The 24,150-nt window shown below is 38.5% G+C and overlaps 1 protein-coding gene across 4 annotated transcripts; it reads right to left on the reverse strand.

The window, feature by feature from the left end:
- Positions 1–47: 47 nt before the first annotated feature.
- Positions 48–24,018, reverse strand: LOC127067920 (BMP-binding endothelial regulator protein). 4 transcript variants are annotated; one of them, XM_051003363.1, is made up of 18 exons: positions 23,795–24,018; positions 23,221–23,437; positions 22,324–22,489; positions 19,704–19,794; positions 19,383–19,630; positions 18,411–18,595; positions 17,945–18,004; positions 16,148–16,491; positions 8,635–8,842; positions 6,158–6,243; positions 4,563–4,662; positions 3,872–4,048; positions 3,566–3,748; positions 3,217–3,476; positions 2,923–3,082; positions 2,649–2,836; positions 2,161–2,555; positions 48–2,063 (listed from the first exon to the last, which is right to left on the reverse strand). In XM_051003363.1, the coding sequence occupies exons 9-18, from the start codon at positions 8,738–8,740 to the stop codon at positions 1,808–1,810; spliced, it is 1,911 nt and encodes a 636-aa protein (XP_050859320.1). In that variant the 5' UTR covers positions 8,741–8,842; positions 16,148–16,491; positions 17,945–18,004; positions 18,411–18,595; positions 19,383–19,630; positions 19,704–19,794; positions 22,324–22,489; positions 23,221–23,437; positions 23,795–24,018; the 3' UTR covers positions 48–1,807. The 4 variants fall into 4 exon arrangements, with proteins under 4 accessions (XP_050859320.1, XP_050859317.1, XP_050859318.1 ...); XM_051003360.1 differs by having other exon boundaries at positions 14,002–16,491; XM_051003361.1 differs by lacking the exons at positions 23,221–23,437; positions 23,795–24,018 and having other exon boundaries at positions 14,002–16,491; positions 22,324–22,823.
- Positions 24,019–24,150: the final 132 nt, after the last annotated feature.

A 24,150-nucleotide genomic window follows, 5' to 3' on the forward strand; every position in this document is an offset into this window, starting at 1 on the left:
TTGGATAGTATATAAAGTTAATAAAAGAGAAAGAACAAAAAGAATCGTTCATCTTTTGCAACGTTGTCTATTACTACATCATACTTTCTCTATGTACATTTTGGAGATAAATCGAATAATTAGAAGTTTAGTTTACTTAAAGCAGCGGTAGGCGCAAATGAGGAGGAGATAGAAAGAGAGAGAGAGAGAGAGAAAGAGAGAGAAGAAAAAAGAAAGAAAGAGAGGGAATACAAAAGAAAAGAAAATATTTAAAGAAGACAACAAAAAATAGGAAAGAAAAAAAGAAAGAAAGAAAGAAAGAAAGAAAGAAAAAACAAAAAAGAAGAAAAAGAAGAAAAGGTCGAGGCGAGGAGATCGCTCACTTAATAATAATAATAAAAATCATATCTTTTGCAGCGTATATACAATATTTGCGATATGTAAAGAACTAAACTAAAATAAGTCAGCGTTGTTATCGGCTACGTAGATAATATATATATATATATATATATATATATATATATATATATATATATACATATATATATTTATATTATATATATAAAATATACTCGCAGGCATCGGAAGGAAAGAACGCGGAAAAAGAGAAAAAGACAGATAGACAGAGAGAGAGAGAGAGAGAGAGAGAGAGAGAGAGAGAAGAAAAATCGCGTCTTAATCCTAAAATAATCGAAAAATTCGATCGATGCGCGTTCGAATGTTATTACATTGGAGATGTACGTATGTATGCTTATGTACATGCTATGCCGCGAGCCTGCTCATCGGCCGAAATACTGCACGGTGCTCTGTAACATTAAAATGAATAAATCGCCGCTAGGGAAATGAATTACGTCGTGTGTTGATTGCATTGCCGCTTATAAACGTTCGTTAAAAAAAAAATTATTATCGTTCTTGAACATACGTAAACGAAAAAAACAAAAAAATGATTGGACACTGGCGAGAAGGAATCTCGACGATTTCTCAAAGTAATTCGAACATAACGAGATCTTAATCTTCTCGTGGAGTCATGGATAAACGCAGTCCCATGGCACCCATGCTGAATCTTGAGTATTCTCTTGGTGTCTTCGTTGTTGCGTATCTTTGTTTTCTTTTTTTTTCTTTTTTCCTTTTTCATTTGCTTCTCTTCTTCTTTTTTGACTTTCTTTTCTTTTCTTTCCTTTTTTTCTTTTTTTCCTGTTTTTTTTCTTTTTTTTTTGTTCTTGTAAGTAATCCTTAAAAATTACACTCTTATCAGCTTGGAGAACCATCGTTGATAATTCGCTAAGAGAGGAAGGAGGAGCTCGTTCACCATTAATGCGTATAGTAGTATCGACGTTTAAATGCTGACTAGTAGATTTTCGTCGTTGGAGCACATAATCGTAACAGATTGCAGTGCTTGTGGACGAATTAGGTATAGCGCTGTCAAAAAGTTAACGAACGAACGAGAGAGAAAGAGAGAGAGAGAGAGAGAAAGAAATATATATATATATATAAAGAAAAGAGAAGAGGGAAAGAGCGAGTGTACATACAAAATGATACGCGAACGTGTGATATAGAGAAGGAACGCACGGGTGTAAAAACACGTGCACGTGCTGCACGCGACGAGTCTCTTCTCTAAATACGCGAGGAAGGAGGAAGAAAAAAAAAGAAAAGAAAAAAGAGAGAGAGAGAGAGAGAGAGAGAGAGAGAGAGAGACCAAAATAAGAAATAAAGAGAAAGAAAAAATACACAGAAAAAAAAACAAACGCGAAAAAGAGAAAAAGAAAAGAAAAGGAAAAAAAAATATACACGTTATCGTCCATCGACTTCTTTCGCGAAAAAGCAAACGTTAATGCAAACGTTTGCCCAAAGGCACAGGATCGTTCGATTGATCCCAAACGGTACGACATCTCGTCGATTTCCTCCAATGTGGCAACTGTATACCCAATCTCTTGCACTCGTGAACGTACGCCATGAAAGACTCGCAATAACAGTGCTCGGTCGGGCACTCGCACATATCCTGAAGACACGCTTTATAGTACATCGTTGGATTGACTTTCTTGTGGCAGGGATCAAAGATCTGCGACCTCAGGCGATTGCACAATCTGTAAGAGGAACGCGTTACTTCGTTTCAGTATCTACATAGTATAGTTTAATAAAACATTCGGTTTCTTTCTACGTATAGTTCGATTGGATCTTTACCGATGATCCTTCCTCCCTCTGCAACGTCTCTCCCTCTCTGGATTAACCGTGCGCGGACGAGCACACATCTTCTTTGCTCCAACCGCCCAGGATTGACCGAACGGTTGAGGATCCTGTAGGAGTCTACCACGTCGTGTCGTGAAATCGTCTTTCGGTAAAGAATTAAAGTTTCCACAGAGACCGCACAATCTACCTCTGTACGAGGTAGACGCTGATATCTCGAGGAAACTTATACCATCCCAAAGAACTTTGATACCAATCTGCGTGTTTACGACTATGCTGTCAGCCGTTCTGTTAACGTCGAGCTTGTTTGGCACGCTGTACGGCACGTCGACCTTCTTACCGTTCACTTTTACCTTCATCTTCTGACCCAGATTCACCTTCAGATCGCCGATCTTAAAGCAGAGAATTCGTAGATAATGAAGGATAAATAAATGACTCGTTCTCCAACGGGGACACATTGTCTTGCGTAATATAATCTTATATACCTTCATGGCTATCGTTTTCGTCCAAGCCGAAGATCTCGTCGAGCCTGCGTCGTTCGTCACGCGTATGCTAAACGTATGTCCGACGCAGTCGCTAGCCAACTGATACTTGCACGCGCCTTTGAAGCTGAAGAATTTACCGTCGAAGGTGCGGTAATGGGGGTCACCGAACACGGTACACACACCGTCACCTGATCCAAGTTATACTTTTACGTTCTTTCCCGCTCGTCGAACGGTTTTCTAGGATACTAATATGTACATCTCGATATTAACTCACTTTCCACGCAACGAGGACAACATTGTCCTTCGGGATGCTCCAATCTCGAGTTCGGTGGACACGGTAGGTTCAACGGTGGGCACATCGGCATGGCACATCGTACCTTACCCTGCATGCAAGCGCATGCCTTGCAGGAATCAAGCTTCCAAGTTTCGCCATCCTGCCTAGGTCAAAAAAGAACATTTAAACTCGATTGCATCGGCGCTAATAACGATCTTTCTCCTTTTTCTTTCTTCCTTTCTAAACGATCCATGTTAGATCTGCAGAATGGATTTGCAGAGATACAATACTCGCCCCATAAGTTCTGCCGCCGTACGTGCAAGATGCCCGACTTTCTTCGACTAAAGGACACTGAGGACAACAACGACTCGGCAACGTTATCTGATGCTCGCTGGTGCATTCCAATACCGGACATGTTTCCTTTGTGCACGATATCACGGAGTTGGTACAAATGCAACGCGTACATTCGTCGACGTAGAATTGAGAACCAGAATTATGAACGGCTGTACCCAACATGCAAGCACCTTTGGGAGGTGACAGGAACCTTCCACTGCCTATCGATAATTATAGATCAATTAAATCGTGACATCGTTAAGTTATCTAAAGACGATTATGTTTATACGATCGATCCTCTTCTTCCCACCTTTGCAATGAGGACAACAATCTCCGGATTCATGAACGATTCTAGAAGCTGGACAATGAAGAACGGGACAGGCTTGTTTGGCGCAAGTTAATCGGCCCATGTTACATCTACAGGTCACGCAGGGATCCTCCGTTGTGGTGACAGATCTCTCTGCCGTTACTTTTTGACCGTTCACGTAACATCCTATCATTAAGGATCAAGATCGTTAAAACAAAAGGAAAAGAAATCGAAAACAATGAACGGAAGCTACGGACAATATCTAACCTAATTAATCCGACTTTTATAACTTTTATAAGCGTATCATACCTGGACATACGGGACAACATTGTCCAGGCGCAGCTGGTATTGGTTTCGAACAAGGCGTGTAACATCGTAGCCTAGATTCGGTGATAACCCCAGCTTTACAAGTGAAGATCCGGCATGGGTCATTTCCTTCGGTCCACTCTGTCTCGGACTCGTGATAAACTCCGTTTCGCAGGCAGCCTTTATTTTAATCGCATTTAACGTGTCAGAATAAAAATCGAAATAACGTACTTCCTGAGAATGGGAAATCGTTAAATCGGATTGAAGAAATTAGAGAAAGAGAATGAAACGATTAAAGTTAACATTGAGTATTTTTCCAATGCGGTATCCTGAGTTTTGTCATCGGAGAGAGAGGCGCTCGACAACGGGACTTACTTACGTCACAATTAACATAATTAATAGAGATTGATAAGAGGACGGAGCATCTGTCAGCGAGTCTTAGCGTAAACAGTTCCTCGAGTTTATCGCGGTGTCGACGAACAGAAGTGCCTTTGTGCCTTAAAACAATGCTTACCACTCCTTGACTCTCTTCTCTCCTGTCTCTCTCTCTCTCTCTCTCTCTCTCTCTCTGTTTCTCTATTTCTCTATTTCTCTCTCTTTTTCTTATTCTTCCTCGGAATATAAAAAGACTCAGGACAGTGTCGCTAACTTGCCCTCGCTGTTTAGCTCGATTAGCTTCATTAGCGTAACGTACCTTTGCACCTGTGGCAACACTCGTCGTCTCGAGATTCCAGTAGGGTATAGCAACCTTCGGTACTGGGACATTGATGCTTCAAACACTCAACGAATCCGTTCTACAAACAGGCAAAAGTAAAAATAATATAAGCGCGCCATGCTTCTTCGGAAAAAAATTAAGATAAATAATTAAAAAAATAAAATCTCTAGGTGTCGTACATATGTAAATGTTCTGTTAAAAAACAAAGAAAAGAAAGAAAAAGAAGAAAGCGGGAAAAGAATAGGTACATGGTACCAGCGAAAGAGTTAGAAAAAGAAAAGGGAAAAAAGATAAGAAAAAAGGGAAGAACAAAGAAAGTTGTCTAAAAAAAAAAAGAAAGAAAGAAAGAAGAGAGAAAGAGAAACTTTTAGGCCGAAGATCCTCCCCACTCTTGAAATATGACGATACAAATGAATATTTTTATCGCTGGAAATTGTCTTTCTTTCTTTCTTCTCTTTCTCTTTTTTCTCTCTTCTTCTGACTCTTCCAACAAAAAAAAAAAAAAGAAAAAAAAGGGGAAGAAAAAACAAAATATGAATTGAAAACTCTTGCGAGACTCGCAAGAGATCGTCGAGTCAATGAACGAAAGGAGGAGATAAGTAGCAGAGCAGTAACTCGTTGCGGCGTCTGCGTCGAGTCTCGCACGCGTTCTTCTCTCCTTCGTAAGATCGAGAACATAAAATCTATCGCGGACCGGGTGGTCCAAGTGGAAATTCTTCGGTCTGACCTCTACCAAAGCGGGCCAACTTCTTTAACCTCTTTTAACCGCTAACATGTCGGCGCATGAGCGAACAAGCGCAACGCAACGCAACGCAACGCAACGCAAAGCAAAGCAAAGCAAAGCAATTGCGCGAACTGTGGCTTCCACTTCCTTTCTGTATATCCGCGTGAAGAAAAGAAAAAAAAAAAAAGAAAAAGAAAAGAAAAAAATAGAAGAAAAAACTTTATAGTTTCATACAAGCACGAGAGATAACGACGTAATCTGCGAATTGGACTATGAAAACGGTCTACGTGCTCTAACGAGAGACGTCTTCTCTTATCCGTCTCGTCGTCGTAAAACTCAGTGAGTGCTTATTGGACCATCATTCAACGATGGCGTGAGCATGGAGCGAGAATGATCTATCTCTTTCATTAAAACAGAAAAAAAAAGAAAGGAAAGAAAAAAGAAAAGAAGTAAAATCTCTGTATATTTAAAAATAATCGATTAGTATGCATAAATAAAAAGGAATTCTAAAAACACGAAAGGAAGGAAAGAAGGAAGGAAGGAAGGAAGGAAGGAAACGTAAACATAAGCGCAAACATAAAAAAAGAAAAGAAAAAAAAGGAAGAACAAAGAGTGTCATAAAAATTCAAGAACCTCATGGAGGAGCACGTTAATAAATTACAATTCTTAATGAGATTAACGATTCAATGACATTTGATCTTGTCTTTTCTTTTTTGACTTTGAAGACGTATGCATTTACATTAGAAAAAAAAAAGGAAAGGATATGTAGATATATATATATATACATATATACACATATTCTTTTAACATTTAAAATTACAAATCAATTTTCATCGTTTAAAACGCTTACCTTACAAATGCAATTGAAACACCTTGTGTTCGGGATCTTGTCGACGGTGAAATCTTCGCCCTCGACGTCGCACGTCTCCCTGCTTCCTGCGTGAAAATAAATGATCGAAGCGTTATAGATCGTGGAAAATAAGGAGAAAGAGGAGGAGGAAGAAGTTAACGTCTTGTACGTAATCAATTCGCTGTAAGGATCCTTGCGACATCGAGAGTTGTACGCGATCCAAAGCATTCCGAAGAGATCGACCTTCGCATTCTGGAGGCTTCCTTCGTTCTCTTCCGTACCGACGCGTCTAGTACGTGCTTCGTACATATGTAAATGTATATATGTGTATATATATATATATATATGTACGTATGTACATACATGTGTTTATATATATATATATATAAACGTACATACGTACTATTGTATACGTTCGACGATTCGCTAATAGACGAGGATGGAATCGACATCGAATTTGGTACGTCGATCACATATCGACGATAAAAGAAAAACGGCTTGATCGTAGTCACGATAGTATGTGTATATACTACGATAAAGTTAGTAGAAGTAGTAAAGTAGAAGTAGTAGTAACGTTAATAGAAAAATCAACGATGACTCTTCGTTACCAGGAAATAATATCTTATTTCGAACGCTTTTCTTTAGTTTTTCTTTTCTCTTTTATTTCTTATTTACTCGTTTATAGTTAAAAGCTTCTTAGAACAGGTTGAGGGGCAGAGAGAGAGAGAGAAAGAGGGGAATAGGACAAATGTTTCAGTATCATTTTCAAACATCTTTCACGGAATATTGTTAGCGTACTTTTTTATTTCATTTTTTACGACACCATCGTTTCTTCATTTTCACGAGCACGCTTTGAAGCAATTTTCTTTTTAAAATTTCTTATTGTTCTTATATATGCGTACAAAGAGATAGTAGAGTATTTATGATTGAAAAAAAAAGATTGGAAAAAAGAAAGAAACTTGGATAAAATTCGATATTTCATCAATCACGACTTTGTTCGTTCTTTCAAATTTGAAAGAAACGCGTCGCGCGTGACCGTCGACTTTTAAATTTGCCGCCACGTCGATGCGTCGATATATATCGATAATGGCCGCCCACGCGGGGCGCCATCTTTTGAAATTCAAACGTCCGCGTACGGACGACTTCGACGAGATGTTTTATAATAATTACGTCGTTGTTTGAAAGTAATACGATTTTCTTGATTCATGTTACTTTGGATTAAAATATTTTTTTAGTTTTTCTTGTTTTCATCTTTCTTTTTCTTCTTATTTTTTTCTTATTTGTTTTTAAGTACGCAGGAATGCGTGTGAGAAAGGACGCAGCGTTGGCGTTCGCGACCGTTTCTTAACATTCTCTTTCACTTCTACCTGACACCTTGTATCTCCTTCTCTCTCTCTCTCTCTCTCTCTCTCTCTCTCTCTCTCTCTCTCTCTCTCTCTCTCATTTTATTCATAAAATTCAACGTTCTCTGTTCTCTCGAAAATTCCTTCTCATTTTTCCATAATAAAACCCAAATGAAACATTCAATGATAGGATTCATGGTTGGTAAGCATTGATAAAAAGAATTTAACACGATTTGCTTGAATCTACAAAAGATGTTTCTTCGGTTCCGCGTTTACACAACGCACACTTGAAAGATTTCGTAGGAAGCTCCTGTTGAACGCTGTCTCTCTCTTTCTCTCTCTAGAAATAGTCTCTCTTGTATGAAGTTACGTCGTAAATCGAAGTTTACGCGCGATACAAGCACGGAGACCGACTTTGTCGTTGGCTTTTGCCATTTCCCGTGCAGCGTTCGCGGAACTGCCGGGTAACCGGCCATAAAGTTACTTTTACTTTCGCGTCGGTGGAAGAAGAAGAAAAAGAAAAAGAAGAAGAAGAAGAAGACACGAATACTGATTTGTGTTGGTGGTCTTTATGATCATGAAAGAAAGAAAGAAAGAAAGAAAGAAAGAAAGAAAGAAACGCAAAAAAGAAAGAAAGAAAAAAAAAAGAAAAAAAGAAAAAGAGCAAGAGCAAGAAAGATATATAGATAAATAAATTCGAAAGATTCGTCATGGGTATCGCGAATTCACCGAAACAAAGCGCACGAAATGAGCTTTCTTTCCCTTTCTCTCTCACTCTTTCTCTTCCTCTCTCTTTCGAATCATCGTCGGACCATGATTCGACTCGACTTGGCGCAAATAGACCGAGAGATAATGGAGATAGTCCAAGAATAGAACGTTTAAAAGTCACAAATGGAGCGTGACGCGCGTGAACGACGCTAGGCCGCGAGATCTATGAGAAAGAGTGAGAGAAAGAGAGAGAGAGAGAGAGAGTGAGAGAGAGAGAGAGAGAGAGAGAGAGAGAGAGAGTGAGAAAGAGAAAGAATGCGCGAGAGAAAGAGATAGAGAAAGAAATATAAACTGTTCGAGTGCACTTTTCCATCCTAAATTCATTTTATATATTCACGTATATCCAAAACACATCTCTATTCGCACCTATGATACTTTCTGATGCACCATCGCAACGACGTGCCGTTGATAGAAAGGCCAGGGCCAAAGCCAACGCCAAGGGTGTCGATGAGGTTAGCGATACCAACTCCATTTTTCTATTTTATGCTTCTTTTAGTCTTCTTTCTTCTTTCTTCAAGATTTTTTTTTTCCTTCTTTCTTCGACGTTTCTTATCCTTATCCTGCGCAGGATGTCCTGAAAAATCGACGAATTAATTAATAAAAAGAAAAAACGAGAAGATTTTATTTATTTATTTATCTATTTTCTTTTCTTTTTTTTTTTTAACTATTGAATTAAGCCATCTTTCTATTTTTTTTTCTTTTCTTCTTTTTCCCTTTTTCGTATCTTACTTTATTCGAGATTTTACTTTTATCGCAAGAATTTCGTAATTCTTTTCGTTTGTTAAGTCTTGTTTAAACCCGCCAAAAATAAACAAAAAATGCAAAAGGAAAAGTATATTTATGTATATGTAAATTTGTAAAAAAAAAAAAAAGAAAGAAGATTTAGCCCTGTTACGCGCGTGTTCCTTAAGCCGATTTTATGCGATCAGATTTAACCGCATTTATTGCATGTTATTATGTTTCTTAAAATACTTCGATATATATTAGTGCATTCTTTCAAAAGTTCTTTGAAACGTGCGACGTTTTTCTTTCTTCTTTTTCTTTTTCTTTTTTTCTTCTCTTTCCTTTTTTCTCTTTTTTTTTTTTTTTTTTAGAAATAACAGTGTAAGCTTCCCTATTGCATACTTTTAATGTCAGAATGCTAAGAAAATAAAAATAGCCGAATGCCATTGATATATTTTTATCGAAATCTAAACATAAGCAGTGACACGATGCCGCGTGAGTGAATACGTTAAATTCATCATCGAACTTACAGAGAATCGTAAGATGTTATTTTAATCGTTTGCACAGATCCTACATACATACATGCATGATACAAGTTACTATCGGTAACGAGAAAACTCACATAAAAAATTCACAATAAACGATATCACGATATTACAAAGAAACATTCACATGCATCCATTTTTATCGATACCTAAAAAAAGTAAAAATAAAAAAAATGAAAAGAAAGATAAATTGATTATAATAAAAATCACAGAGGGGAAGAAGGAAAAAAAAAGACACGTATAAATATCGAAGAAAATCAATGTCACGTCGAGATATCAGTGTCGAATACCAAGGAATAAGGAGAATTCATTTAAATGTTCTTCCTACATGATCGTTCCATAGCGCAGGTGTTTTACCGCGAGCGTGCACGTGCACAACTACAAAGAAGATTCTTTTGAACAAGTCTCTTTGAGAGCAAAGCAAAACTTGCTTTTATTTTCATTTATTTTCTTGAACGTTGAGAAGTAACCAACTTTACTTTACTTTACTTTATTCTAACTTCGTATACGTATATGCGAACAAACATACATATATATATATATATACGTATATACATAGATGTACTTGCGCAAATGAGGAGTGCGCACGAACACGATCCGCGCGAAAATAAAACGATCCTCGTGGAAGGTGGAGCGTGGAGAGGCTCGCTGTAGCGCAGCGCAAAAGAGGAAGAGAAGAAGAAGAAGAAGAAGAAGAAGAAGGAAAGAGGAAAAGAGAAAGAGGCCGGTCAAGCTTGTCTGTTGCTTTTGCTTTTGCTGTTGCTGTTGTTACTGGTACACAGCTAGTTCGTGTTTCTTTCATAGTGCGCGCGAGCATAAGAATGAGCGTCGATCCTTAGTAGTAGTGACTTGAGGGTGGTTGAAGGGGCTGGGAGAGGGAAGAGTACTCATAAACACGAGCACGTGTTCGTGAGAGAGGATAGTGAAAAGAAAGAGATAGAAAGAGAAGAAATTAATGAATGAAAAAGAAACACAGTAAGCTTGCACTTAAGGAGTGAAAGAGAGACGAAAAGAGACAGAGAAAAAAAGAGTGAGAATTAATGAGTAAAAAAAAAAAACGATAGGTTTAATAAGAGAAAAAGAGAGAAAGAGAGAGAGAGAGAGAGAGAGAGAGAGAGAGAGAGAGAGAGAGAGAGAGAGGTAGAGAAAATTTGTCAGATAAAAAAAGAATTTATGAGAGAAAGAATTGGGGAGAGAGAGAGAGAGAGAGAAAGAGAGTAGGAGGATCTCGTCATGGAGGAACGTTTTCCCTGCGCCAGTGAAACAAACCATCTTGTGAAAGTCGAGATCGTTGGCTCCTCTCCTTCGACGAAGCGGTGCACGGTTCGAATTTAAGACGGATTCTTCTTCTTGGTTCGCGCGCTCCCCTCTCTCTCTCTCTCTCTCTCTCTCTCTCTCTCTCTCTCTCTCTCTCTCTCTCTCTCAGACCTCTCTGCGCATTCTCAGCATATATGTACATACATAGGTATGTAAGAAGAGGACACCGTGAGGTATTCGGACGCGAGCCAACAAGAATTTTCCGATATCATCTGATTGATGAATAAATAAATATATATATATATATTTTTTGTCGATGATAATATTCAAAGTGGAAACATAAAAGTGACACAAGTTAAAGATATAGGGGAAATTAATTCAATAAAAACAAATAAAAAAAAAGGAAAAAAGGAAAAAAGAAAATATATATGGACAGGGAAAAAAGAAGAAAAAGGAAAAACCGTGTTCCAGGAACGAATGAAAGAAGAAGAAAAAAAAAGAAAAAGAAGAAAAATGTGGAAACACGATAAAAATTCATGTAATCGATAGAAGGTAATAATCGAATTCCCCCTCGTTAAAAGATTAGCCGCGAGCCTTGTAATTCTCGCGATTAACAGTATCTACGATTTGTTTTTTTTGTTTTGTTTTTTTTTTATCCTTCTTCTTACAACAACGATAGAAAATCGGCACGCGCCTGTTAGATCTCTCCCTATATTAATGCACACAGACGCAAAACTTGTAATAATGAATTAGGTATCCTATGTATCCCCGCTTTAATCGTAGCTCGTACGATAGCAATTATCAGCCGGGAGACAACATAAATGGCACTTAAGCAATCGTACGCGTTATAAAGTAATCTAACGCAATGCTATTATCGACCGTGCGTTTTGATCTTTATCGATCTACTTATACGATTCCCGGTTAGCGAGTCATTTATGCTGGTATTACTAAAAATGGTGAATATTTACTACTAATACGTACGTACGTACGTATCTACTTGTAATATATTAAATAATTAAAGGTTCGAATAGTTTTATCCTTTTCCTTTATGATTTCCTTGAGTTTCTAAACTGTTAATTCGAGATAATCGTTTAGAAAAAAAAAAAAAAAAAGGAAAAGAAAAACAATACGAAACAAAAGAAAAAAAAAAGCAAAAAAAAAAGAGAGAGATAAAAACTGAAGAGGAAAAGAAAAAAAAAACGAGCGAGTATACTAATTAATATTAATATCAATATTAATAAGCATTAATATTAATATTAATGAGCATATAAATGATAAAAGTTGAATCGAACAAACAAACAAAAAAAAAGAAAAAGAAACAAAAAAGACAAAAAGGAAAAATAATTCTCGATCGTTTTTATTCTGGAACTGGACGTATCTCGATCGTCTATCGATCGCGTTATTATATCGCTCTCGTGCTTATTGATGCGCGGAATTTTTCCTCGATTCTCTATGCGTCCGACCACGTTCGCGTTCTCGATAGCATGACAATGCCGCTGCTCCTTGCATTTTTCGCGCGTTAGCTATTTTCTAAGTTTCCACGGGGAGCCCGAGATAGAAAAAGTGGCACGAGTGTGGGCGAAACGTCTACGCTCATCTTATGTGTGTCTTTTTTTTTCTCTCTTTCTCTCTCTTTCTCTCTATCTATCCCTCTCTATCTCTCTTTTTTCTGTCCTTTTCTGAATAGCCTGTTAAAACGAGAAAGAAAGAAAGATAGAGGACGTCCAAGCGAATTTGAAGCCGGCCGGTCTGTTTTCCTCGACAAAATTACATCCACCAGCTTGAAATTTTAATGGACGAAGAAGACGACGATGACGGTGTATATACATACGTACGTATGAGTGAGAGAGAAAGAGACCAGACGAAGTCGCCTTATCTCCGATTTAAGAGCAAAGAATAATACTTTCGATCGTTTCGCATCGCATAAGAATGCATCTGCCGGTGAGTCAGAGGTTCACCGAACGAGTCAGAATTCGACCTTACGAGTTCTTTTTAATCCGTCGTCTGCCAGTATAATAAAACGATTGGATGAGGAACGAAGTTCGACCGTTTACCGTCAAACGATTCCTCGAAGATATTTGTATAACAAGTTCGACGTTTATTACAAACGAAAAACTATATTCTGATCACATCTTTCGTGAGCTTTGACGTGATTTTTTCTTTTTTTATATATAAATAAAAAGAATATATATATATACGTATCTCTAACAGCTGTTCGATATATTTCTTTTTCTTTCTTTTTTTTTTCTTTTTCCACAAGAAAACTGTCACGTCTTCGCAGGGAAACTAATTCATAATAAAATGTAATTTTGTATAGTGATCTCAACGGCAACTCTAACTTCAGTTATCGTTATTTTCTATTTGTTTTATCGAATATACCACCCCAATACCGATACGTAAGTTTATTAGATGCAATCGTTATTATTGACCGAGGAGCGATTGATCGATTGATCGATTGGTCTCGTACGTCAAGCTCGATCGAATAAAACGCGCGGGATCGCACGTAACGTGATTTAAATCGAATATCGTTGGGTCGATGAACCAACGAGTATCGCTCGTTAAAAGTGCAAGTACTTTAGATACTTAGATATAGAGAAACGTTAGAAGAAAAAGATAGAGAAAAAAGAAAAAGAAAGAAGAAAGAAGAAGAAGAAGAAGAAGAAGAAGAGGAAGAAATTCATAGGTTCCCTAATAGAACAATGAACGAAGTATAAAGTTCAATCAAAAAGATATAGACGAGTCTATTTAAATGCAAATATTTTTTACGCCTTGCGTTTTATTACTTGCCAGTATGCCTGTCAATTTTTCAACGATCATAAAATCTGACATATAAAAGACATAACTCTCAACTATATTTATACAGAAGCATTATATACGTTAATAAAGTGCACATATAGATATCTATATAATTTACAGTTAGGCGCGAAAGTGCCATTCGGCGAACGTCACCGGTGATTCCGATTGTCAGTTCTCGCATACCAGCAAATGATTTATTTCTTTATCGGACAATGCGCTCGATCGAAGGGGAAATACATAAAACGTGTTATAGACACATAGGATTGCGATCTTTCGAAACGACGATTAAAGAGAGACAGAGAGATGGAGAGTAGGAGAGAGACAGAAAGAAAGAAAGAGAGAGGAGAGAGAGAGAGAGAGAGAGAGAGAGAGAGCGTCGAGAATATAAGAGATAAGTAAAAACGAAACGTACCTCGGCAGAGAATATAGATTCGTTTCCTTATCACGTCGACGTTTTTCCGAGTGATCCTAAAACTTGTCCACCCGAAGTGCACCGTGAAAAACTCGCGAGTACACACCGCGACAACAGGCGTTCCGATACATTTCTTTTCTAGGAGCTAACACTTCCGTCATTTTCTTCTTAATAAACGAGAAGGAGAAGAGAATAGAAGAGAATAGAAGAGAGGGGAAGGGAAAAGAAGAAAAAAATGAAGGAAAGGAAAAGGAGTGGGGAAGAAATAAGAAAGAAAAAAGGGAATAAAATAGATAGAAAGAAAGAAAGAGAAAGAAAACGACGCACAGCTCGGCAAAGATCTCGCGCGAAAGATCTCCAAACGATATCTCGAAAGAAGACAGAAACAGATAGAGATATGAAAGAGAGTGAGAGAGAGAAAGAGAGAGAGAGAGAGAGAGAAAGAGAAAGAGAAAGAGCGAGAGAGAGAGAGAGAGAAAGAGAGAGAGAGAGAGACTTCAATGATCGATAAATCGCTAACGTCTTGTCTCTCTCTTACGCGAAGATATTTATCGACTGAGGATCGAAGAGGAACAACGACGATGATCTTCGACGACAAGAGATAGAACGAGGGAGAATAACTCGCGAGGATGAGACGACATTTCGGTGAGCGCGTTCCTCTCTTTCTTTTTTCTCTCTCGCTCTCTCTCCTCTTCGGACTCGTGGTGGCACGAAACTGACATCGGTCCTCTTCGCCGCGTAACACCGTACTTTCGAAGCGTGCGTCTGGGAAGAGTCGCGCGTGCGCGCGCCGGACTCTCGGGAAGTGGAATGGCAAAGTGGTCGAGTGGGAACAACAGAGAGAGAAAGAGAGAAGAGAATGAGCGCGAGAGAGAGAATGAGTTGGAAAGAGAGGGAACCAATGAGAGAGACGAACATAGAGAGAGAGAGAGAGAGCAAGAGAAACAGAAAATTAATGAGAGAAACAGAGACAGAATGACTGAAACATGTAACGAGAGAGAGTGATGGAGAAAGAATGAGAAAGAGAGAGAGAGAGAGAGATAAAGAGAGAGAAAGAGTGAGAGCCAGAAAGAGAGAGCCTGGGAGAGGCCGAGGAAGGCCGAGAAGTAGAAGGGAGAGGCGGAAGGCTTCGACCCCTTGCCCTCCTGCACCCCTCCAACGCAAGTTTACCGGATAACTCGCGGCTGAGAGAACGAACGAGTGAGCTTGCTACCGAAGACGCGTTCCTCCGTGTCTCTTTTACCAAGCGTGCGGCACAAAGGGAAGACAAGAAGAAGACGAAGAAGAAGACTATAAAGAAGAAGAAGACTAAGAAGAAGATGAAGAAGAAGAAGAAGAAGAAGAAGAAGAGCAGACCGAAAGAGTCCTTTTCCTAGAAGCGAAGGAGCAACAGGTGCTTCTCTCTCCGTCGAGAGGTACTCCGTTTAAAGTCGATGCTCGTTAACGTTTTGTTTCAGCGATGGTGGGTGGCAAAGTGGGGACAAGCCAGTGGTACAAGAATTTCTTTCTGCTAGTCTTCTCTTTGCTAATTACTAGACCGACTCTGTTGGAAAGATAAAATTGGATTAATATTGACAACGTTAATATCAAATTAAACGCTATATTAATTTTCCTTTACGAATTATTTACGTTATAATGATTATATCTACTTATGGAAATGATCAGACGATGAAACGATCGTAGGACTATGCGACGTCCGTCAGTTTTTGACAGGACGACGCGCGTGCGGTTTCTTCGAAGGGGATAAACAAAAGAGAATCTTGGAGAATCTCCAAAATGGCGATTCCCGCGCAACTCAAACTCTAAACTCACCTATTCAGACGAAATAAGAAAATAAATCCGCAATTTAATCTTCTCTCGGAAACTTCTTCTTGACCGAAAGAAAAAGATGATGATGATGATGACGATGACGATGACGATGATGATGATGATGATGATGATGATGATGATGATGATGATGATGATGATGATGATAATGATAATGATGATGATGATGATGATGAAGAAGAAGAAAAAGGGAAAGAAGAAAAAGAGGAAGAGGAATAAGAAGAAAAAGCAAAAGAGGGCAAAGAGCAGCAGTAAGTCAAACGATTCCGCGTCAGCTGCTCGACGCAGCTGCGCTTAAAGTTCCGTTCCTGTTCCGTACCATTCCGTTCCGTTTCGTTCCATTCTGTACCATTCGATTCCGATTCCGCTTCGTTCCACTGTAAACGACAAGTAGTTCCAGGCGATCGTAGTGGCGCTCTTACATGGAGTGGGGGTGATCCAAGAGTGGAGGAGGAAGAGGTAAGGCGAGTCCGGCGCTCTCCTCCGCGAAGGACGGCATAGCTGCTCGGAGCTATGTAGATGAAGAAAAACTTTATTATATGCTATGCGCAGAAGAGAAGGAGGAGAAGAAGAAGAAGAAGAAGAAGAAGAAGAAGAAGAAGGAGAAGGAGGATGAACGTGAAACGACGTTGTGCTGTTGTATTCGTCCACAAGATGCGACACCTAAAAAGGCAGAAACAGAGAGAGGTTTCCTTTCATTTGAAAAAGAAAAATGTAGAAAAAATGTACAATGCAGTATTACAAAAAAATATTAAATTAGAATTCTTTGGAAAATGTTTTGCAAGATAATATATAGTTTTCCTCTCTCTCTCTCTCTCTCTCTCTCTCTTTCTCTTTCTCTTTCGCTCTTTTATTATATGTATAGGTATGCGCGAATATGCATGTATTAAAAATATACATATATACAAGTTGAGAGATCGAGTTGCTATCTACCAGCGCGATATCGATCGATCGCATATATCTCAAGTTCATGCCACGAGATGCGAGATGCAAGCGCGTTCACTCAATTAAACCGTGACGACCTTGTTGCTTCGATAGTTATACCGTAGAACTAACACGGTATTAATAGAAAGTTCGCGCTGCCGGTTATCTATGCATCTTTTACAACGTACGTAACGTAGAGAGTGAGAGACACGGAGAGACATAGAATGAGAGGGAGAGAGAGAGTGAGAGAAAGAAGTGATCTACCATTAGAATACCCAAGCATCAAATCACAAATCATTGAATATTTTTCATGTAGTATTTTTCTGAAGGTGAATATTCGAGCTTTCGTTTTCTCTTTAACCGAGAAATTCAATTTCAACGGGAGAGTCTCGTTCGTAGTGAGAACTCGTCAAGACTGGTATATATGTGGTATGTGCGTTGTATATACTTACTTATGGAAACGAACTCTTATGTATATATAATGAGAAGTCTACGAGAAGAATATTTATACTAACGTTCGGTTCTATCTATCGTTTGTGATTACGTTAAACGGATATTCGTATAGTAGTAAAGAGGTTACGAGGGGGTCGATGTATTGAGAAGAAGAAGGAGGAGGAGGAGGAGAAGGAGGAGAAGAGTACAGCCTCGTGCCCTTTCCTTTTGCTTTCTTTTCGTGTAACGGGCGCAAGGTCGTTTGGATTCCACACGCGTCCTCCGCCTCTTTCGCGCCGTCGTTGATATAAAGAGAGAGAGAGAGAGAGAGAGAGATAGATAGAGAGAGAAAGAGAGAGAGAGAGAGAGAGAGAGAAGGGGAATTTCACGATCCTCACGGCACGTTCGAAAGTCCCGCCTTTTTTTCTACTTCTTCTTCTTCTTCTTCGTCTTCTTCTTTTTCTTACTCTTCTCTCTTATTCTCCATAAGATTGAAGATTTTCCTCCTAGACGTCTCGAGTCTCATCGTCGTCGATCGCAAGACAATGACCAATTATGGTACGGCGTAGGAAGTAACGAGACATTTCTCGCTCGTCTCTCTTCTATCTATCTCTATCTATCTATCTATTTATCTATCTATCTATCTATCCATCTCTTTCTCTCTCTTCCTCTCTCGTTGAGTCGTCTCTTAAAGTAAAAAAAAAAAAAAAAACAACGAAGAGATAAACGAGCGTAGTCGGCGTAAGCGGAAGTGATTCACCTTAAGAACGTCAGACTGAGAAGACGTGGAATTCGACGCGAAAGGAAATCGGCTTCTAATCTGAAATTGATAAAAAAAATATTATACGAAAGAGATGATGACGACGACAATGGTGACAACGACGACGATGATGATGGTGGTGAAGATGATAATTATGATGATAATGACGACGACGACGATGACGACGACGACGACGATGATGATGATGATGATGATGATGATGATGATGATGATGATGATAATGATGATGATGAGGATGATATGACAAACGAAGAAGAAAAAAGAAAGAAAAAAAAGAAGTAGAAAAACTAAAGAGTCTACTCCAACTATAAATGTATTTATGTATGTCCATCTACTACGTTGCATTATGTATATCACGTGGTATGTATCGAGAATTACGCGATACCGGATCAAAACGCGAATCCGCTTTCAACGAGGAATCGAGAATAATATCTTAGATATCTACCTTCGTGTTCGGCATCGATTTTTTCGAGCGTGAAGTATCGTATCGAGTGAGTATGCGATTCTTGTATCCAATATCGATTTTCGTACACGCCTCATGATTATGACTAGCGATAGGAACAATACTGCAATTCATATTCGCGATGATTCTCTCTCTCTCTCTCTTTCTCTCTCTCTCTCTATTTCTCTCTGAAAAATAAAAGGGAATGAATTATTTTAAACGATAAAAATTCACTGGATTGTATTACGAAACGGATTGTTGGGAAGAGAAAAAGAATGAAAGAACGAAAAAAAAGAAAGAAAGAAAAAAAAAAGAGAAAAAAAATAGAATATTTTCTTGATTTTACAAGAGAAAAGATATTCACGGAAAAATTTACGCGCGATTGTTATTAAAAGATATAGCGTGTTAAGAGAAACTGGTCCATGTGCGTCGAGGCACATTGCTTTTCAGGGATGTAAACGTCGCGAGCGGACAGCTTACGAGTTTCTTTCGAATGATGAAAATAAACGGACGGGGCTAACTCCGAACAGTGTAAATGTTTAGCCGGAACTTCTTCGAAGCCACTATCGCTTATTACGCGTTCCAACCGAATATTCGTTAGCCTATAACTTTCCTTCTCTCTCTCTCTCTCTCTCTCTCTCTCTCTGTCTCTCTCTCTTTTTCTTTCATTCACATATATACACAAATACACACACAAACACACCTCGTATATTATTTAAAGAGCTTCCGTAATGAGATCGTTTGTCTCTTTCTCTCAATCTCTCTCTTTCTCACACACAGACACACATACACAAGCATCCCACGCCTTCTTTACTTTATTATACGACCATGAAATTTATCGTTGAACGATATGAACCGAAGAGATGTGTCGCTGTGGTACGTTTCGATTAAATTCGCCTAAATATACAAGAACGTAAGGTTTAGCTAGCCTGGTTAAAGCTCTACTTATTCTTAGTATTTTATTTTTCCACGCACTTATATATGCTTCCTCGAAGAACGTTCCACCTTCGCCCCCGATTTATTTTCTCTTCTTTCTTTACCGACATCATCTTCAGCCCCTTCGCTGCAAATATGTATAATGTATACGATGTCTGTCGTTGGAAAAGAACACGTCCACTCCTGGTAAATCCTTGAGTTTCTAGATAATTGGCTCGATTTGATAAGAAATTGAATACTTTATTCGATAATATCTTCCTTCTTTCTCGAGTTACTATCATATGAATCTGAAAATTCGCATGATATATATTCGCATATATGTATACGATATATTACGATATATTTCTCATACGTACTTACATGTTGTATATTTATACGTATGTATGTATGTATATATGTCTACGTCTGATGGATCGCCATCTTGAAAATTTCCAACGAGTAGTAGATCATCCTATCAACAACACAATACATCAGATTTAACAGGGTGTTTATTTGTATGTATGCAATACCATATTGTTGATATCACGATAGAATTTCAAGTCCATCGATACATCATATACGTCAAAACTTTCGTTCTACGCAATAGATTCGTAGGAATCCGAAATAGAACGATGACCGGTACTAAATGAAAATTCCACTTCATCATCACTATATCTGGTTCCTTTGATATGTGCCGCGCAAGAGCCACTTCTTTCGACCTCACATAACAGATACTCCTTCTATCCCCGACTATACATAAGGCAATCATACTTGCCCGCGTTAAAGCTTTCTCTAATTTTCTTGAGTACTTCGAAACATTTTTATAAGACACTTGCTTAGATATCTCGAAGCTTTCCTTGTCAATTTAGCGAGAGTTTGCAAAAAAGAATCTCATTAGTAAGAGAACCTCTCTTATCTTTACCTTCGTCTCGAAACAAGAAAATATACCCTATTCGAGAAACTTAACAGTTTTCCCAGAGTAACGAGTCGAGTTAAACGTTATCCGAGTAAATCGTTGTTACGTCAACAACCACTTATCCGAGATTTACGAGAGACCCTTAAATCTTTGCCTATGAAACGATTGTTTTTCTTTCTTTTTCTACTTCCTTTCTTTTTTTCTCGATATCAACCAGATTACACGTGTGTATGTATGTATGTAGATATACATATCATATATATATATATACATATATATATAGATCCTTCGAATGTGGCACGCGTATCTACTTGAAATATCTAATCTACGATCTTCGTCGGAGATTTTTATCCTCCTAAAGAATTTTATCCATATTTTATGCCTGTATCATAGGTTCGAACAAGGGGAAAGAAGCTCATTAGCATAAGTTTAATACAACGATATTTTAGTAATATTCTCGAGAAACGAAGTAAATGTTGAGCAGGTAAAAGATATGATATCGTTTGTAAGATCCCAAGGGATCTAAAGATTCCATGGTCGATCCAGAAAATCTCGGTGGGTATCGAGAGTGCAGCGAAGAAGAGGTAATTGGTCGGAAGCCATCAATTATCGAAGGATGAGACGTCCTTCTATGCAGGACCTAAAGTTTCGGTTATTTCCACCCTCTCTTCTTTTTCTCTCTCATTCTCTTTCTTCCTTTTCTCTTATCTTTCACATCTACGTTCTCACGCTCGCATAATCTTGAAAACCGTTTCCCAAAGGTGGTCCTGACGATTGGAAATTCAACGAGGTGGTCTCTTCGAAGGAAATATGTGAGTGTTGAGTGCTTCACAGAGAGCTATTATTATGAAAAAATAAATTTTTCTTCTGCTCGTCAGTCAAACCTATTCCGTCGGAACCACGTTTCATCTCATCATTCGAAGGATTAAAAAGAGATGAGAAAAAAATTAAGTGAAAAAAGAAGAAAGAAGAAAAAAAGAAAATGAATTGTTATAAAAAATATAATTATATTAATAGATCGTTGAAATAGATACGGTTAAACTGTGCCAACGTTTTTATCACGAAATAAACGTTTCGCGAAGCGTATTTATGACGTGCGGCGGTCGATAATATACTTTTCTGCCGTTCTAATTTTTTTCACGCAATCTTGAGGACACTTCCGGTAACAAGGCACGTTGCGGTCTCCTGGTATCGTCGTTTCATGCTGTTTGTTTTCGTTCAAATCGCAAAGCCTCCTGCGTACTCCTCTCCTCGATACAGGACGCAGGAGTGCCCCTTATCAATTTTGTTGACTAATTAGAATTTCTATCGTTCGTTTTATCGTGTTTGCCTAATCTCTATAGATGCTTGAAAAATAGGCTATTCAATAACGATTATAAAATTGGATACGCGTTTATTTTTAACTCAACTTTTCATTAAGAAAAGTATGTTATATATAATATCTCAACTTCCTTTTATTTTCTTTTATAAAAGAACCCTTTATACCTATATACGTATGTATGTGTATGTATATATAAATATATATATATACACACACAGACATATGTATATATATAACAACCCTAATTATAAGTTATAATAATAATCCTGAAAAAAGCTATGCAGTCCCCTCTAAATAACTTGGACGATATTGCAAGAAAAAAAGAAAAAAGAATGGAAAGAAAAGAAAAGAAAAGAACAGAAAAGAAAAGGAAAGAAAGGAAAAGAAAAAGAAAAAGGGAAAAGAAAAAAGGAAATAAGAAAAAAGAAAAAAGTTTCAGCAACAGGATGATCGGCCTTTCACCGTAACGCCATATCGAACTCCGTAATTCGTCCTACGCGTCCGCGGACGCAGTATATTATATGCATCTTGCCTTAGAACCAGTTTTTCTCTCGGACATATCCGCTTGCCTTTAAAAACGCCGTCCGTTCTCTCTCTCTCTCTCTCTCTCTCTCTCTCTCTCTCTCTCCCTCTCTCTTTCTCTTTCTCCTTCGTTTTATATCAGGTCTACTCGATTGAACATAAGCACCGGTGCACACATACGAATAATCTCGAGGAACGAGAAGGATAAGAAAAGAATTCTAATTCCAAGCGTTCTATCTCACGTGGTTGATGATGCTTTTGCTGATGTTGCTTAGAGAACGAACGAGGATCAGGCAGGAAGCAGTCATCCCTGTGCCGATGAAGGTCCGTTCTTCCGGGAAGCTCGATCGAGGAGTCAGGCCTGACTTTCCACGTAATCCTATCGTCCTCCCGTCTTAGTCGGAGGGACTGAAAGAAGAGGTGAAACGTAAATGGGCCGGCAGGAGGGAAGATCAAAGGAGGGAGTCGAGTGTACAGATAAGAAACGGATGCCAAGATAGAGAAAGAGAGAGAATGATTCGCGTGTCCATTTGTCACTCGATGTCCCATCGAGGATGCGGCCTTTCCTCTAAACCCGTCGCTTCCGACGTCGTCCAGCCGTTCTGCGAAACATCCTCGAAGAAAAACGTTGTTACGACTTACCGGCTTGCTTCAGAGATGTTAGAAATGTAGCCAACGTTACACCGTTCAACGTTAAAACGTCCAATTTTTCATCGAACAAATTCATTCTCCCTCTTCCATGATCTCGTTAATCCAAGTAGAAAGGAAAAAATATTGCCTCGACTAATTTATACGATGTCTGACGACGTCGATGTCGAAGATTAGTAATCGCTATCGCCAAACATCTACATACATATATACGATATATACATATTTATATAAATTAGTCTGAGAAAGAGAGAGAGAGAGAGAGGCTAAATTCGTTCTAAGCTTCGCTTCATTTCCATAATCCGAGAGGTATAGAAAATGTTAAGTATGATATAATCCAGAGTAGCCGCACATTTTCTATTACCGAGTACATATATTAAATATACATTTACTTTTCAACAAATTCGTTATCGTTCTTACGTAATCTCGATATTACGGAGAAAGAAGGCAAGAAAGTAGAAAGAAAAAAAAAAGATATTATTACAACTTACCAACTAACGTAGGACGGTATAGAAGAGTATAAGTATATATATATATATAGGTATATATATATAACCCATGACTACTATAATATTACTAGTATTACTACTATATACTAGATATCGGGTAGATATGAATTTTTCTCCGCGTTCCTAGCGTCGCGTGATCTCGGTGATCTCGAAGATCATTATGGAGATAACTCCGTGCTCCTACGTTCTGCTGACAGTCCTGAAAATATGCTATTAGTTAGCCTTTTTCAAATCGCCACGGGCCTATACATTTTAATTCTAAACGTACTTTGCACGCCATTTTGAATACATTATTCATATATACAACGAATCGAATAGCAAAGGATCGTTGGAAAATGATCGAACAAAGCGCATACTGTTATTGCACTCGACGACTTAAACGCATGCTTTGCCATGGACATTCTTCCTATTAATTAACCTCGAAAAAGCAGAATCATGGCGCCAGAGTGAATCATTCCGCGGCGATTATGCGCTCTGCAATTGACTTCGCTATTTCGATCCAACGCGGCGGACCAGCGGAATAAAATTATCGGGCCAACGAGATAGGTGTACTTACGTAAATGCACACACGTGTCCCCTTCTTCTCCTCCTCCTCTTCCTCCTCAGTCTCTGTTTCTCTCCCTCTCTCTCTCTCTCTCTCTATTTATCTATCTATCTATCTTTCTCTCTCTCTCTCTCTCGTTGCTGTTTGCACTCCGTACCTGGATGTGATACGTGTATATGAGCTAACTCGTGGTGCATATGACTTCGACGGTATGTGCTTCTTGTACAATCATGCACGAGACGATGTGTCGGAGTGAGCAATGGAATCAATGTTTTTATTGCTTCCGTGAAATCGTCGTAATAAAAACTTGACATTATCAACGCGTACCTCCTATATACTTTACCAGGCATACCAATTTCCTTTTCTTT

This window comes from Vespula vulgaris, chromosome 12, assembly GCF_905475345.1.
Source record: "Vespula vulgaris chromosome 12, iyVesVulg1.1, whole genome shotgun sequence".
In the NCBI taxonomy this organism is placed as follows: domain Eukaryota; kingdom Metazoa; phylum Arthropoda; class Insecta; order Hymenoptera; family Vespidae; genus Vespula; species Vespula vulgaris.

Bases quoted from the DNA above. Each gene is read 5' to 3' on its own strand.
- LOC127067920 (XM_051003363.1), bottom strand. From the start codon at position 8,740: ATGGAGTTGGTATCGCTAACCTCATCGACACCCTTGGCGTTGGCTTTG. The intron at 6,244-8,634 runs GTGCGAATAGAG...ATTTTCACGCAG, and splicing joins TGCATCAGAAAGTATCATAG to GAAGCAGGGAGACGTGCGAC. The intron at 2,837-2,922 runs GTGAGTTAATAT...AACTTGGATCAG, and splicing joins TTGTCCTCGTTGCGTGGAAA to GTGACGGTGTGTGTACCGTG.